Here is a 16,747-nt window from a genome sequence, read left to right as displayed (position 1 = left end):
ACGAGGCTGTTGCAATAGTCAGCCTAGAAAGAGCCAGGGGTCTGGAGACGGTGAGGCGCTGGGGGAAAGGTAGAGGACCGCTGAGGAGGTTTAGCTGATAAACTTTTTAGAGAGGTCAGAAATGTGAGAGGAGAATGGGAGGGTGAAGTCAAAACATCACCACATGGTTTCTTGCCTCGCAGGTGGGTGCGGGAGGCCGGCCAGAGTGAAAGTGGGAAAGCAGGGGTCCCAATGCGAACAATCTTACTGGCATTGAGGCAGAGGTCGTTTGCAGCACACCATGACTGAATAGTGGACAGACCTTCAGATATGAGAGGAGGAGGAGGAGGAGGAGGAGGCGGCAGGTTGAAAGATAGTTGCGCGTCATCCGCGTGACACTGGAAGTTGGAGATGAAAGTGGCAATCGGGCGTGCCAGGGCAGCAATATAGACTTAGAAGAACCAGGATGAAGAACCAATGCTTATCGATCATGCAACCTCATGTTGCCTCCATCCCACGCTAGAGGAAAGACTGAAACATCCTACTCTTAAAACATCTCATTATAAAGCTGATTGCTACTCTGAACCCTATTTCTCTCACTCTGGTGTTCGGCTCTGTCCCCTGCTACCTTTGAATCCCACTTGTAATCCTCTGAGCACTTCCCCCTCTTGTACAGTACACCGTTGCTTCCCAGGAATTATAAATCCCATACATATTCTGATCCTCCAACTTGATCATTAATTGATACTTTAATGGACTAAACAAAACCTTTTCCTCCAGTCAGATCATCCCAGCCTTCATGAGGATCTTAACCTTGTGCTCTTGGATGCAGAAAGCAAGCCCTTCGAGCCTATGGCCTCTATGGATGTTGGGTTTGTTATGACAAACTTTCTTATGGCTCTCAATTAGTGAACATCAGTTATGCATCCGGATGCTTTCTTGACCTTTCACGAGGATAAATTGGTGATTTGCACTCAGCCTAACTTTCTTCCCAAAATAGTTGTTTAACTTGAGCCAGAATAACCTTCCTGTCTTTTTTTTTTTTTTTTTCTTTCCAAACACAACTGAAGCCATGAGATCCTTGCTTACTTTGAATGTTGATAGAGCACACCAAGGATTTCAGGGCTTTGCAGCATCAGCTTGTGACCTTTGGGGGTTGGGGGGGTTCTTCAGGCACTAAAGCAGCCGTGTCATCATCACTTAACATGTTGTATCCTTTATACTGGGAATTTCAAATTAAGGAAGACACCCCTCCCAAAGGATACTGTTAAGGATTTCAATTGGGCGACATACCTTGGTCTCAGCCTAGTATGTAGCGCACAACTGAGATGCCTTTTTCTTTATTTTATGCAAATTCAATTTGAGATGGTACACAACTCGTATCACACCCCTTTTTCAATACCCTGGGTCACAATGGACCATAAACCAGGCTGGGTGGTGAAATTGCAATATTTCTTTATTTTTTAAATTCAAAGTAAATCATACACTTTTTAATATGTGGCAGCAGTCACCAATGGGGTGATAATACAATGAAAATGTAAGCAATGTACTTGGTTAACCTTCTAGTAGAACATATACAGAGCACACATGAATAGGAGCACTTTTTGAATTGGGAGAGATAGCACCCAAGTTAAGGTTTCCCTCTGCAATGTCCCCTCAACCCACAATTCATCAGATTCTGAGTAGATGGAAAGAAGCAGCAGGTAGTCAGGAATAAAGGGGAGAAAACAATCAAAATCCGACCTTCCGTCACAAAATAACAGGCAAAAACCTTTTAAACCCTTTGCAATAGCATGAAGTGACACACAGAAATGGCAAATAAATAATTAATATGTGGTTAAAACTTTGAAGTAAATATGATTTCTAACTAAGGCAACAATGCACAAACCCTAGCAATCACAAGGCAATGGATCAACAAGAAGCATACAATTCGAAAATGAGTGGAAGTTAAAACCTGCTGCAGCCGAAGTTGGAAAGTTGCAATTTTCTCAATTCCTGCTTTAAATTACTCAACTGTTTTTATAAAAAAACAGTTCAAATACTCGGATTTGGAGTGCGGTTTTTGGCCTAGGGGATATATGTATATCAGAGATATTACTGAAGTGAAAGGATGGTAGTAGCTTAAGATTTGGATGGGATTGTCGGGGTGGAATGGGTTCAGTTTTAGGGAAATGGAGCAGTTAAAATGAAAACTTTGGTTTTAAAAGAAAGGCAAAGGTTACTTAAAACAAAATTATCTAGACTATATCGTTAAATAGGAACCCAGTAAGCTCCAAGGTTGATTCGCAAGGTCTACCTTGTCCCCCCAGTGCTCAACCCCAACAATAAAATATATGGAAATTAGTTTGATTACACCAAATATAACTAAGGGCTTATAATTTAAACCAAACAAAATTGAAGAGAGATGGCGCTAGCACTTAAACATTAAGGACAGGATACGTGGATAATTCTAACAGTTTCAAAAAGTTACCAGGGTATAAATATGACTACTTAGAGAGTGGTTGAAGAAAAGCTGTGGGTTCGCAAATAAAGTCTGCGCTAGTAATCACTGATTGGAGTAAAAGTTCTATCAAAAATTGTAAGGTGTCAGCAGCATTACCACCCACGCAGCCAGACCACCCTGGCTGGAACTGAAAATTGGTAGAAGAAAGGGTGAGGTGGAGACGCGCTAGATACTGCAACAATAAGGCACACAAATAATATAGTTGATGTTTTAATTGTAGCAGAAACAGCCGACGCGTGTTTCGACACGCTGGTCGTTCTCAAGGCGTACGCAAGACATATATGTTGATAAATCGTGGTGGGGTAATCCCACAAAAAGAAGGCGATGTGAGACTCAATCGGACATCGCATGCAGATCACAATCCCTGCCGTAATGACCGCACAAGTATATTACTCGTAAATCGAGCGAACAAATGACACGGAAATCCCAAAGGATCTAGCGCGTCTCCACCTCACCCTTTCTTCTACCAATACTTAGAGAGTGGAACAAGGACAAAGGCAAGACAAGGTAGACTGTGTTTCTATGGGGTGGGAAGTATACTCGGTCCACTTTTTAGTTTTGGGATTTTTGGACAGTCAACAGGGTCTGGTCACCACACGGTGGGGCGCCTGGCAAATGTCAGCTGGGCAAGGTCTGGTCACTGGGTAGCGCACAGCTGGGAAATTCGGGTCACTTGATGGCACAGGTACTGCTGGATGCAAGCAGTTAGTGGGCAGCAAGCCAGGCCGATTTCAGGATGCAAAAGGTACCACCACTTTCTCCTTTTTGTTAATGGGATATTAGTGGGTTTTTTCTGGATCAATGGCCTTGTTGCAGTAGGAACCAGCTTTTCCTGGGTTTTGCAGTGGGCTCTGGAGTAGGGTCAGCAATGCGTTGGCCTTGTAGTTGGAATAAGCAAGATGAATGGAGCAGATCAGGAACGCAGCGCAGGAACTTCAAGAAGAGTGTCTGTCTAGAGTGATGTCATGGACTCTTATTTATAATGCATAGTGACATCATAGAAATATATGGCTGGGCAGGCTTGGCTAAACACACCTCTAACCCACTGGATTGGTTAGGGGTGCTAGTCCCCCCTCACTCCCCCCTTGCTCTCAGCTGGTCAGATCTAAGGGGAAGGATGGCAGATTTATGGTGGGAGTTTTACAATGTTCAAACACCTCCCACAGTTAGTTTAGCTAAAACCTGATTTTGCCACAAATGGTACATGTATACAGTTAGCAAATTACATAAACAGGTTATATATTTTATGCAGACCATTGCCGTCCAACTCTGCAATCTGTGAGACATTGTTTTGTACGTTTAATAATCTTTGGTCATTTTCATTGTGAAATGTTCGGCCTAAAATTCTGTAACTTTACACATGCGTACATACTATCATAGGGCCTATTTCTGTAAATTTGTAACTTTCCATCATATGTCCTTTCTCCATGATTCACATTCTTCTGGCGTTCGTGTCCCATACATGCTATTGGCAGCCAAGACCTTTTATTTGAAAGCCACAAAAATCGCATTTAAACTGCTAAATTTTCATATTTTTGCAAAGTCCTGCTGCAAAGATAAGTCTTCACAATTTATTTATAAAATAGTCTCTGGAAACAGATGGCCGGTCCTTTGTCAGAATTGGTTTGGCAGAGCCGGTCATTATGAATAAGCATGGCAGGGCCTTATTAATAACAGTAGGTTGAGGAAGAACAAATAAAAATAGCGTCAGAGCAGCATCATTTTAAGGTAAAATGGGGACTTTGGGGCTGGCAGCAAAGCAGCGCTGCTTTTTCACTTTTTCTTTTGTATATGTCCGAACACACTGGCAAGCTCCCTCAGTGTTCACCCTTGTTCCATCCTGCCCAAAATGTGCTTGGCAAGATGGTGCAGCCATCTTTTTGTCGCTGCAAAACGTGCTCACAGGAGCCAGCGCAGCCATTTTGCTGGTGACTGCAGATGCGCAGCTTGGTGATGTGGGGGGGGGGGGAAGTACTGCTGAGTGGGTAAATATATCCCTCAACACACAGATCTCTTGGTTAGGGGCATGGCAAAGGCAGCATAATTTGCTTCCCAATGCCATGTCCTCTTGGAGGATACCTAAAAATCTGCTATTTGGGTTCTTTGCATGCATTCGATAAAACCCTACTACATCAACACATGCTCTAGGAGGCAACCAATGTTGAAGAAGAGGCCCTCTATAAAGTTTATGGTTAATTGTAGACGATCAGTCATTTTATGACTTCTGAAGGACAATCCTCTTAACTTCCTATTTCGTTTCTTTGTAATCTCCCATGGAGGAATGGGGATGGGACATTGGTTACTCACTGTATCAACTTCTGCACTTTTCATAAACAGTCCTTTTTCCTCCATATGGCGCACCGTTCGTCCCTCTGTAACAGGATTGCCACTGGACCCCGCAGAGGAAAGTACTGGTGGCTGGTACCGGAGCATGTATGAGGGAGGTGCTGCAGACACCTTTTCTTTATATAATTTGAAGGACTACAAGTTAGGCGGAAAGTGGTCTATGGACTAGAGTATAGTAGTCCTTTCTGTGAGTAACTTTCACTGTCTACTTAACCAAGTGCTCGACAATAAAATAAATGCAATGCGTGTACACATTCAGTTTTCTCTGCTTCATCTGGTCTGGTTTAGTGACATTACATTGTGGTTAATGTGAAGTAGTCCTGTTTGTTGTTGTTCCACTTATATTAATATATGCTGTAAATTGTAATATTGTAATCTTAGTGTTTTACATTTTACTGCTTTTTAATTTCCGGATCTGCTTCGCCATTGCAAATGTTTTCATATTCTTTTTGTGCTAAAGATGAAGAAAGAGCCAGTAGGTGGTGCTGTAATCAAGCCTAGAAATACATAACTTTTTGTTAAGTTACTGCTACAGGCAGTTAAAAAATAACCATGCAAATCATTGTTTTTTTAAAGAAATGTGTTTGTACTGCTGTTTGCTCTCATGTATTCAATAATGTATGATTACAATAGGACACTGCGGGACAGGAACGGTTCAGAACGTTGACACCCAGTTATTACAGAGGTGCTCAAGGTGTAATTTTAGGTAAGTGCAAGCCTTCCATTGTTCCCCTTTTAGACCGAACCCTTTCTGTCTAGTTGGCGTTCATTAAACAAGTGACATTATAGTTCAAGTAGTAATTTTGACTTTTGGTATTACTAAACATTTAGCTATGTTTTGTAACCCTTTTGCGCCACTCTTCCCTTTTTATTTTGTTAATTGTTGTTCAGAATATACATGTGTATCCCAAAATAATGTTTGTAAAAGTGTTATGAACCCCTGTATGCCTGAAAAAGCTTTTGGGGTTTATAAGATGACATGCAAAAGATGCTAGTTATACTCTGGTCGTAATTGAAATGGACTGATGTAAATTGTAAAATAAATTATATCTGGTATATTTACTTTCTTAACACCATATAAATAGCAGGTAGGGGTCATTCCCTTTGGTAGTGCATCAGGATTACCTTTTGGCAACAACAGTCTGTGTGGGAGTAATTCTGATTATACACATGTAATATAGGCTCCATATAAGAACACTGTGTCAAAGGCCTTCCGTTGTACTCTTAATATTTAGATCCATTAAAAACACAGGGATGTCCAATAATGGCTCTATCCAAATCGTGTGAATAAAATCATACCCCAAGTCTTTTTTCCAACAGCTAACCAAATAATACTAGTATTATTTAATACACTGAGGTTTGGGAGCCCCTCTACCCAGGACAAATATGGTTCAAATAACCTATGTGTCCAACTCAGGAGTGTCTAAAACCATGTTTTCACTCACTGCCCCTTCAGAGTAGAAGTAAGCATTTGCATATCAGCCTGGTCCCACACAATCTGGCAGTCCAGCATGGAAATGCTAGGCAATTCTCCTTGAACAAGAGTACCAGCAGCAACCCCTCACATGTGTTTTGTCCTTATTTGAACCATCCAACATGGATCTTTCACATAAAAACGGAGCCACTGGTTGTAAAAAAAACCTTTTCTCAGGTTTTTATTTGTTATGATTGGCTCTTTGTGAGACAAGTGTTTCAGCACATGTGCCTTTTTCAAATTAGGGCAGTATCTGTTACTATGTTACATTGTCACATATTCTGATTACAAAAATGAACAGTACAGTCATGTAAATGTTGCCATTAGGTACATGATCACCAAAGAAATAACCATAGTTTTTTTCCACAATCGTATTTTCTTTGGGTATCATGTACCTAATGGCAACATTGTGCGGTTCATTTTTGTAATCAGAATATGTAACAATGTAACCTATATTGCCCTGATTTGAAAAAGGCACATGATGTGCTGAAACACGTGTCTCACAAAGGGTCAATCATAACAAATCAAAACCTGAGAAAATGTTTCTTCTCCGTTCATTTTCACGCGCATGCGACACAACAAAAACCTATTGAATAGAAGAGGGCGCAGAGCACTCGCTGATCTCCCTTAACCCCACTCAACGAAACGCAAACTATTTGAACCTTGTTGGTTCACTGTAGAAAGGCTGCCACACCTCTGTACATTTTATAAAACTTTGGGTTTTACCCTAAGTAACAAACGGATGCTCTGCATCCTCACTGATCAGGCCCAAAAAGGCCAAAACACGTGTCTGGTTGCTGATGGTTTGCTTGCTGGGAGAATAGCCTAGCATTTTGGTGATGTACTGTCCAATTGTGTGGGACCAGAATGATAAGCAAATGTTTATTTCTCCTCTGTGAAGGGGCAGTGAGTGAAAACATGGTTGTGCACTGTCCTGAGCGGGGTACGCACCATAGAGCCATTTATTTGAACCGTGTTTACTGTAGAGGGGCACCTACACATCTGTACACTTTAACCGTTGTGCAATGTACTATCTGTGACCTGCAATTTAGTGTCTGGGGCCATTAAGAGAATGTTTCTTGCTCAATAGAGGAGTGAAGTAGTCCATTGCACCTTTGACTATTTCAAATGTAGTTTTTCCTGCGCTCCCATAGTGATTTGCATAAATAAGCCTGCCTAATTCCTTTCATTTAGCGCAGTATTGGAACCAACAATTGCTTTTCCTTGCATTCACTCGGGCAGCTTTGCTTAGCATCTGTCTGGGCTTCCTGCTCCCTCTTTCTCCGCTTATTGCCCCAGTCTTCTCCACTCTGGCAGTATGTCTTGTCCTTCCTGTTGCTGCTAAGTGGCTCTGTGTTGGATGATAGTCAGTCCCCCACAGGACGTCACTACGCTGATTTTTGAACTGACATTCTCTGCAGACTTGCTATTTGACATTTCTCAGGTTCCTGAAACATTTTCAGAAAAAATAAGAGAAAGCAGTGATGCAGCTTTGGTGAGTAACTACCCGTGTACCGCTCGTACCAGCACGCTAAGTCAAGGTTAAGGAGAGCGATTAACAGGCCAGCGAAGCAGCACCTTGGCTGCTGAGCCACAACCGGCTCAGCTCTGTTTATGCTCATAAAGGTGGGGTGGTATAAGATTGCATGCACACAGTGGTGAACTTGTGCATGCTCCTAAACCCTTTTCTGTGAGAAGTGCAAGCAACATGTATGTGTTCTTGCTCCTCCCCACCTTTGCACAGGAGATTGACCACGGCAGTGGCTGTGCTTTCCCGAGCTGTTGCTTCTTCTACTCCACTCATCACTGTGTTAAATCACTGAATAGAAGCAGGGCATCAAAGAGGGACCAGAGACAAGGCAGTGCAGCCAAATCATTGTGAGACTCGTCTGCTATTTTGCTTGTATGCCTTAAGAGTGGAAACAAGCAGTCAAACCCCTCACTGTCATGGAATACTGGCAGAAGCCGGAATTAGCATGCAAGTGGCTGTGCTTCAGTGGGCTGCATCACCACTCTTGTGCACCACAGTCACTGCAGGACTGGGTATGTGGAAAAGCACCACCATTCAGCATGTAGGCAGATGCCACAGTATTAACTGGTACTATACTATGTCTTGTTCACTACAGAGACACACGTGCTACACGGGGCGGCACAGAGAAAGTACAGTCTAGAGAGGTGCCGGAAAGGAGTGTGGTGTTGTGTGTTCAGTGGTTGTGAACAGACACGGGGACGTTAGGAACATTATGCATTCCCTTACGGAGACGCTAGACCTGTTCTGATTTTATTTTGCGTTCTGGCATCTGGATTTATAGTGGGGAAATCCAAGACTCCCAAGTTCCAGAATGCAATAGTAAAACCACTCATGAAAAGAATTAATAATGTTGCCATATATGTAGATTGAAGATCACTCAGGTAGCGCCCACCTTGGGGGATTGGGGCGGTGATATTGCACATGTGCACTGGTTGATAAACAAACCAATTCTATGTCAGATGGACAGCCCACACTGACGGAAGCAATTATTTTTTCTTTCCTTTTTGGGATAGTGATTGGGGGTAATCAACCATGTTGTGCCCCCCTGTAACGCTCACCTGATTCTCGCAGAGGCGCCGGTCTTGACTGGGCGACTACCGTATCTTCAAAGGTGATGTGTAGCACCCGGTTGGCTCTTTGGGCTGGACCTCTGTACACTGTATGCCTGACGTGTAGAGTAAGATGTCTGCAGATAGAAAATATGGGGTTAATGAACTGGGGTTATTGGGGTGTCCCTATCTCTTTCCTCTTCTCCTCTCCTGTAGACCCCCAAAGGTTAACGCTCTCACCTTAGGTAAGTGAATGCCGAGCTCTCCATCTGCCTCGGGGCAGGGTGCTGTAACCAGTTTCTTCACTGGATAGGTAGCGCAGGCCTCTTGACTTCAGAGGACTGCTGTCCGTCGTTTACTGCACGAACGGTAAGTTTCGAGTCATTCAAATGTCTTTAAAGTCTTTAGTAATGATGTCTCTTGTTTTGCAGGGTTCCGGCGATGGCGGATGACGGGCTGAAGTGAGTTGAAGATGGAGCCCGTGTGATGAATAGAAGCGCCTGGAAGCACGTAAGTAAGCGCTTGTTGCCTGCTTCACTATGCGCTCTAACTGTCTTTTTATTTTGCAGGTACGAGTTCGGAGCGGCTGCAGGGTGCCGGAATACCCACTGGATTAGATGTGGAAAGGAGTAATGGCACGTGAGTATTAAAGTTCCCCAATGTCTTTAAACGCACCTTGTTTTGTCTTTCAGATGCGGGATGCAGCGCCGAAGGCCTCCGGAGCGTGCGAAGAGTTGGTAAACTTTTGCCTTTCAGATGCCGGAATGCTAACCTGTTCTTTCTTGTCTTTATAGGTGTTGCTGAAGACTGGATTCAGGATGGTAAGCCTTTGCCTTTCAGATGCCGGAATGCTAACCTGTTCTTTCTTGTCTTTATAGGTGTTGCTGAAGACTGGATTCAGGATGGTAAGCCTTTTTCCTTAGGCCCAGGACCGGATGCAGAAGACACGATGAGCGTTCTGCTGCAGAGGTTGCAGAATAACGCAAAGCAAGATTCATCCACCGGGTGTGGTTTAAATAGCCTCCTGTAGTGCTTAGGTGTCTCCTTCCACAGCCACGCCCAAGTAAGAAAAGAGTTCCTGGTAAGAAAAGAGTTCCTGCCTTCCAGAAGAGTTCCAGTGTTCTGAATCTAGGGAGTGGCTCCAGCCCCACCCAACAGGAAAAGTAGTTCCAAACAGAAGAGGATCAGAGGCTCAACTGGCAGGCAAGTAAGCAGCATGGTCTGCTGAAGGTAAGTCCACCCAAGCATTATGAGCCCGGCGCTTCCAGCGCTGGGACTGGGCATATTTATGAGCCTGGTGCCACTGGCGCCAGGACTGGGTCCAAAAGGTCCCAATTGGGACTGGTTGGCACTCGGAACCTGGGTTATGGATCTGCTTCCAAGGGAGTTGGGAAAACCCTGACCCTTTGGAAGCAGAGATCATGACAGTACCCCCCCCTCAAGGCCCCTCCCAAACCGGGCTTCTCCGGGGGTTTTGGCTTGTCAGGAAATGTTCGGTGAAATCTTTTGATTAGGCGAGGAGCGTGGACATATTCAGCAGGTTCGCAGGATCTCTCTTGGGGGCCGTAGCCTTTCCAGTCAATTAGGTAGAATAGTTTAGATTTGGAGATCTTGGAGTCCAGAATGCTTTTGACTTCAAACTCGAGTTCTCCATCCACTAGGATAGGTTTTGGAGATTTGGTTAGTCGGGTTTGAGGTTGCACGGGTTTTAATAGAGAGACGTGGAAGACCGGATGTATCTTCATGTGCGGGGGCAAGTCCAACTTGACCGCTACTGGGTTTACTATGTTATTGATGAAATAGGGACCAAGGTATCTTGGGTTGAATGTGCGTGGCCCTTTTTGAGATAGATATTTGGTGAATAACCAGACTTGATCCCCTACTTGATAGTGAGGGGCTTCCTTCCGATGTTGATCTGCTCCTTTCTTGTATTGTTCTTTAGCCCTTTGAAGGTGAGAAACAGCTTCCTTAAAGGCTTGGGTGATTGTAGAATGCAGGTAGTCTACTGCTGGTGTTTCAAGATCTTGGAGGGGATCCAACTCCGAGGTTCGAGGGTGACTGCCATACAAAAGAAAAAATGGGGTTTTCCCAGTTCCCGAATGGACAGAGTTATTGTAGGCATACTCGGCTATCCAAAGGATATCTTTCCATGTTTTTTCAGTTTGTTGCAGCATGCAGCGTAAATACTGTTCCAGAGTTTGATTGGTCCTCTCGGTTTGTCCGTCGGTCTGAGGGTGGTGACTGGTCGATAGTCTCACATCAATTTGAGCCGACCGACAGCAACTTCGCCAAAAATGAGAAATAAATTGACTACCTCGATCCGAAATTAGAACCGAAGGAAAACCGTGCAGTCGGACGATGTTTTCGAGAAATTCTCGGGCCAGAGTTGCTGCTGTTGGCAAGCCTTTGAGCGGAATGAAATGCGCCATCTTGGAGAATAAGTCCACGATTACTAGAATCGTATTGTATCCGGAGCATGGAGGTAGATCGGTGATGAAGTCCATAGAAAGCGTATGCCAAGGGCGAGGTGGGATGTCAATGGGGCGTAAGAGGCCTGCTGGTCTTTCCTTTTGACTCTTGTTTTGGGCGCATACTCCACAGGACATTATAAAGTCTCTGATATCTTTTTTCCAAGACGGCCACCAGAAGTAGCGCTTGATCTTTTCTGAGGTCTTGGCTATACCGGGATGACCTTCCATTAAAGAGTCGTGATAACAAGAGATTACTTTTTTCTGTAAATCTGTGCTGGGTAGGTATAATCGTTCTTGGAAATACAATAAGTTGTCCTTTACTGCAAAGTCCTTTCCCTGCAGATGCCAATTCTGTATGTCTGCTGGAGTTACAAGTTGCCTGGCTTTATCCTTAACTTCCTCTATGGATTCTGTGGCGATTACACCCAGAATTCTTTGTTCGGGAATGATTGGTACAGGTTTAGGGTTGACCAAGTGTTCTTCCACTCCCATCCGAGAAAGGGCATCGGCTTTACCGTTCTTTGTACCAGGTCGATAGGTAATTATGAAGTCAAACTCGGCAAAGAATAATGCCCAACGGAGTTGTCTAGAGGATTGGGCTTTTGCGGTCTTCAAATATTGCAGGTTTCGGTGATCCGTAATCACAGTAACGGTGTGTCGGGCCCCCAGCAGATAATGCCGCCAAGCCTTAAAGGCAGACTTGATAGCCAGAAGTTCCTTGTCAGTAATCGTGTAATTGATTTCAGGAGGCGAGAATTTGCGGGACCAAAATGCCACGGGATGCAACTGATTGGTTACCGGGTCCTTTTGTGATAGAACTGCCCCCATGGCAAGGCTTGAAGCATCAGTTTCCACGATGTAGGGGAGTTCGGGGCGAGGGTGTTTTAAGATTGGTGCAGAGATAAATTTAGTCTTCAAATCCTGGAAAGCTTGTTCCGCCTCGGTAGACCATTCAAAACGTTTGTTTTTCTTTAACAAGGCAGTGATGGGCTGGACTATTCGAGAGAATTCGGGGATAAACCTGCGGTAAAAGTTAGCGAAGCCTAACATGCTTTGCACACCTTTTACAGAGGATGGTGATGGCCATTTGAGAACTGCATCGACCTTCTTTGAATCCATACGCACTCCGCCAGGTGATAATATGAATCCCAAGAATTCAACTTCAGTCACGTTGAAAACACATTTTTCCAATTTAGTGAAAAGTTTGTGTTGACGCAATCTTTCGAGGACCATTTTCACGTGTTTCCGATGTTCAGATTCCGATGAAGAATAAACGAGGATGACGTCAATGTAAACAACAACACATACATCTATGAGCTCTCTGAGGACATCGTTCATAAAATATTGAAAGGCGGCCGGGGCATTGCAAAGTCCGAAGGGCATGACCTGATATTCAAATAGCCCATACTTGGTGCGGAAGGCCGTCTTCCATTCATCGCCCTCTTTTACTCGTACCAAGTGGTAAGCTCCTCTAAGATCCAGCTTTGTATATATGCATGCTTTTCTGACTTGGTCCAGGAGTTCAGGGATCAAAGGTAACGGATATCTATTCTTAACGGTGATCTGGTTCAGGGAGCGATAATCGATACAAGTTCTAAGGTCTCCTTCCTTTTTTGGAACGAAGAACAAAGCTGAAGAAGCAGGGGACTTGGAAGGACGAATAAACCCATTTGCCAGGTATTGATCCAGGTATTGTCGAAGGTGAAGGTTCTCAGGCTCGGTGAGGGCATAAATTCTACTACAAGGAGGAGTAGATCCAGGTATCAGGTCTATCTGGCAGTCATAAGACCTATGAGGAGGTAGAGAGTTAGCCTGATCCTTCCGGAAAACATCTTGGTATTCTAGGTATTCGGGAGGTAACTGGGGAGTCTCTGAAGAAATTGCAGCCAGTGCAACACCAGGTGGAGGGTGACAAGTAGAGACACATTCTGGAAACTGGACCGTTCTTGCTTGCCAATCGATCAGAGGATTGTGTTTCTCTAACCAAGGTATTCCTAGAATAATCTGAAACTGAGGTGCCTTGATCACATCGAACACGATCTTCTCATGGTGTCCATCTTGACTTACTAGCGTCACCTCTTGAGTGGTATGCGTTACTGGCCCGGAGGCTATCTCCGTACCATCCACCGTAGTAATGACGTCCTTTACAGCCTTGGGACAAAGAGTTAGATTCATCCTCAAAACCATTTCATGATCCACATAATTGCCGATGGCACCGCTGTCGACGTAAGCTTCAATTGCATGTAATCGATCCGGATTATCAGGGCTAATGAGGACCATAGGTATCACGAAATGCGAGGTCACGGAACTGGTTTTCACGCTCGGCAAGAGGACCTCTATTCTTGTCGGGCGAGGTCGTTTCCCTGCTCAGAGTTTGTAACTTTGGTAACTGCAGCTCCTACTGCCTTCTTGGCAGGTTTCACCGGACAGTCTCGAAGAAAGTGCCCTGAGTTTCCGCAATATAGGCATAATTGCAACTGTTTCCTTCTTTCCCGCTCCCTTTGTGTTAGAGGACCTTTCAGACCCCCTATTTGCATGGGTTCCCCGGAGTCTACTCCTTTGGAAGGAGTTGGCGGTTTGGAAAATACTCGAGCATCAAACTTGGAACGATCGGCCTTCCTGTTCTGCAGCCTGTGATCTATTTGAACGACCAAGTCTATATAATCCGAACAGTCTTGTGGGGGATTCACTACTTGGGCTAAAACGTCTTTGAGCTCTCCACGTAGACCTCTATAAAACAGCGTAATCCTTTTGTCCTCAGGCCATTGAGTTTCCACTATTAGTCTATTGAAAGATGCAATATAAGCCAAAAGGTCTTGATTACCCTGTCGCAACGAAAGAAGCTCATTGTCCAAGGCCTGCCCCTGTGAATGTCTTGCGAACAGTTTTTCCATACTAAGCTGAAAGGCTTGAAAATCATGGAGAACCGGATCATCTTGATTAACTAGAGGGATCGACCAGTCTGCCGCATTGCCACTAAGGTACGAAAGTACAAAAGCTACTTTTGCTTGATCAGTTGGAAAGGCTGCTGGCCGGCATAAGAAGTGCAACCGGCACTGATTGATAAATACTGCAAACCTCTTTGGGTCACCAGAAAATCGTTCGGGCGGAGCCAGAGGTACATTCCCAGGTAGGTTGATCTGCACTGGATTCATAGAGGATGTTGAAGGAAGATTTGCCCCTGATGCGGGTAACGGGGTCTGTCCGGCTTGTGACTGTAGCACTTGTCTAGCAAGATTGTCTGTTCTCTCCTTGGAAATAATTAGTTCCCTTCTTAGAGCATTCGTTTCCTGACGAGCTGCATGCACTTCTGCCCTTAGTTCCCCAAGTAACCGGGCTAGGGGGTCAGTATGCAAGGTTTCCATAGCGCCTGGGCGAGAGTTTTGCGGTAGGCTTTGCGTTCTGTAACGCTCACCTGATTCTCGCAGAGGCGCCGGTCTTGACTGGGCGACTACCGTATCTTCAAAGGTGATGTGTAGCACCCGGTTGGCTCTTTGGGCTGGACCTCTGTACACTGTATGCCTGACGTGTAGAGTAAGATGTCTGCAGATAGAAAATATGGGGTTAATGAACTGGGGTTATTGGGGTGTCCCTATCTCTTTCCTCTTCTCCTCTCCTGTAGACCCCCAAAGGTTAACGCTCTCACCTTAGGTAAGTGAATGCCGAGCTCTCCATCTGCCTCGGGGCAGGGTGCTGTAACCAGTTTCTTCACTGGATAGGTAGCGCAGGCCTCTTGACTTCAGAGGACTGCTGTCCGTCGTTTACTGCACGAGCGGTAAGTTTCGAGTCATTCAAATGTCTTTAAAGTCTTTAGTAATGATGTCTCTTGTTTTGCAGGGTTCCGGCGATGGCGGATGACGGGCTGAAGTGAGTTGAAGATGGAGCCCGTGTGATGAATAGAAGCGCCTGGAAGCACGTAAGTAAGCGCTTGTTGCCTGCTTCATATGCGCTCTAACTGTCTTTTTATTTTGCAGGTACGAGTTCGGAGCAGCTGCAGGGTGCCGGAATACCCACTGGATTAGATGTGGAAAGGAGTAATGGCACGTGAGTATTAAAGTTCCCCAATGTCTTTAAACACACCTTGTTTTGTCTTTCAGATGCGGGATGCAGGGGGTGGGGGAAGTGGAGTGGGAATAGGATTGGTGAGGGGGGGGCAGGAGAAGGATAGAACGAGCATAAATGGATGGGAGAGAGAGAGTGAAATAGGCGAGGGGAGAGAGGAATTAGATGAGGGAAAGAAGGGGAGAGTAGAGAGGGCAGGGGGGGCTTTCAACTTGGAGAATGGAGGAGAGATTTAAGGGAAGTGCGAAATGAGGGGAGGGCCGTGGAAGAGCGGATTGAGAGGGGGAAGAGAGTTCCAGTGCAGAGGAGCAAGGAGTTGGAAGGAGCAGAACCGGGAGGAAGCGCAGGGGGAAGGAGGTACAGTGAGAAGGAAATGGTCAGCGGAACTAAGGGAGCGAGAAGGGGAGTAAAAGGAGAGAAGGGAGGAGAGATGAGGAGGAGCAAGACCATGTAGGGATTTGAAAACAAGGCAGAGAAAGCAGAATTTTAGCTGTAAGTGGAAAGGTAGCCACCGAAGATGAGAGAGCAAGGAGGAGATGGAGTCACGGGAGGTAAGGAGACAAAAGGGAAGGGACAGCGGAGTGGTATATGGATTTAAGGGGGGGCAAGCTGAGATGCGGTAAGTCCGAAGATTAGAGAGGAGCAGGAGAAGAGGCGGGAAAAGATGAGAGAGGAAATTAGGAGTTTGGTGGCGTGGAATGTGAGGTAGGGACGGATTTTGCGGATATTATAGAGGCGGTATCGGCAGGTGCGGGAGGTGAGTGAAATGTGTTGAGAAGGTGAGAGAGGAGTCAAATAGAACGCCTAGATTACGAGCATGGGTGGAGATGGGGAGATTGGAGGGAGGAAAGTGGATGAAAGGGGGTGGAGAGGGAGGAGGAGGAAGAGTATTGGAAGGGAAGAAAAGGACTTCGGTTTTATCAGTGTTAAGCGAGAGAAAGCGGGAGGACATCCAGTTCTTGATGGCTGTGAGACAAGAGGAGAGTTTAAGGTGGAGTTCAGGTGTGAAGGAGGAGAAAGAGAGAAAGAGTTGAGCATCATCTGCATAGAAGTGATGGGAGATGCCAAAAGAGGAGATAACGGGAGCAATGAGGGAGGTGTAACGAGAGAAGAGGAAAGGACCCAGTACAGAGCCTTGAGGAACACCGTAAATAAGAGGGAAGGAAGGAGAGGTTTGGCATCCCCATGAAACAGCAAAGGAACGGGAGGAGAGGTAAGAAGATAGCCATTTCAGAACAGGGCCTTTGAACCCGAAGGAGAGAGTGTGGAGCAGGAGTGGGTGATCGACAATGCCAAAAGCTGCAGAGAGATCAAGGAGAATGAGGATAGAAG

At 45.2% G+C, this 16,747-nt stretch overlaps 1 protein-coding gene across 1 annotated transcript in view; it reads left to right on the top strand.

The window, feature by feature from the left end:
- Window positions 1–16,747, top strand: part of RAB18 (RAB18, member RAS oncogene family) — a 222,952-nt gene that overhangs the window by 154,464 nt on the left and 51,741 nt on the right. The window contains exon 4 of the mRNA XM_069648112.1: window positions 5,462–5,534. Within this exon, the coding sequence (XP_069504213.1) occupies window positions 5,462–5,534 (73 nt within the window). The remainder of the gene's footprint in view (window positions 1–5,461; window positions 5,535–16,747) is intronic.

This window comes from Ambystoma mexicanum, chromosome 2q (genome assembly GCF_040938575.1).
Source record: "Ambystoma mexicanum isolate Mex_15411 chromosome 2q, UKY_AmexF1_1, whole genome shotgun sequence".
NCBI classification, from domain to species: Eukaryota; Metazoa; Chordata; class Amphibia; order Caudata; family Ambystomatidae; genus Ambystoma; species Ambystoma mexicanum.
This window is presented reverse-complemented; position numbering and strand designations above follow the sequence as displayed.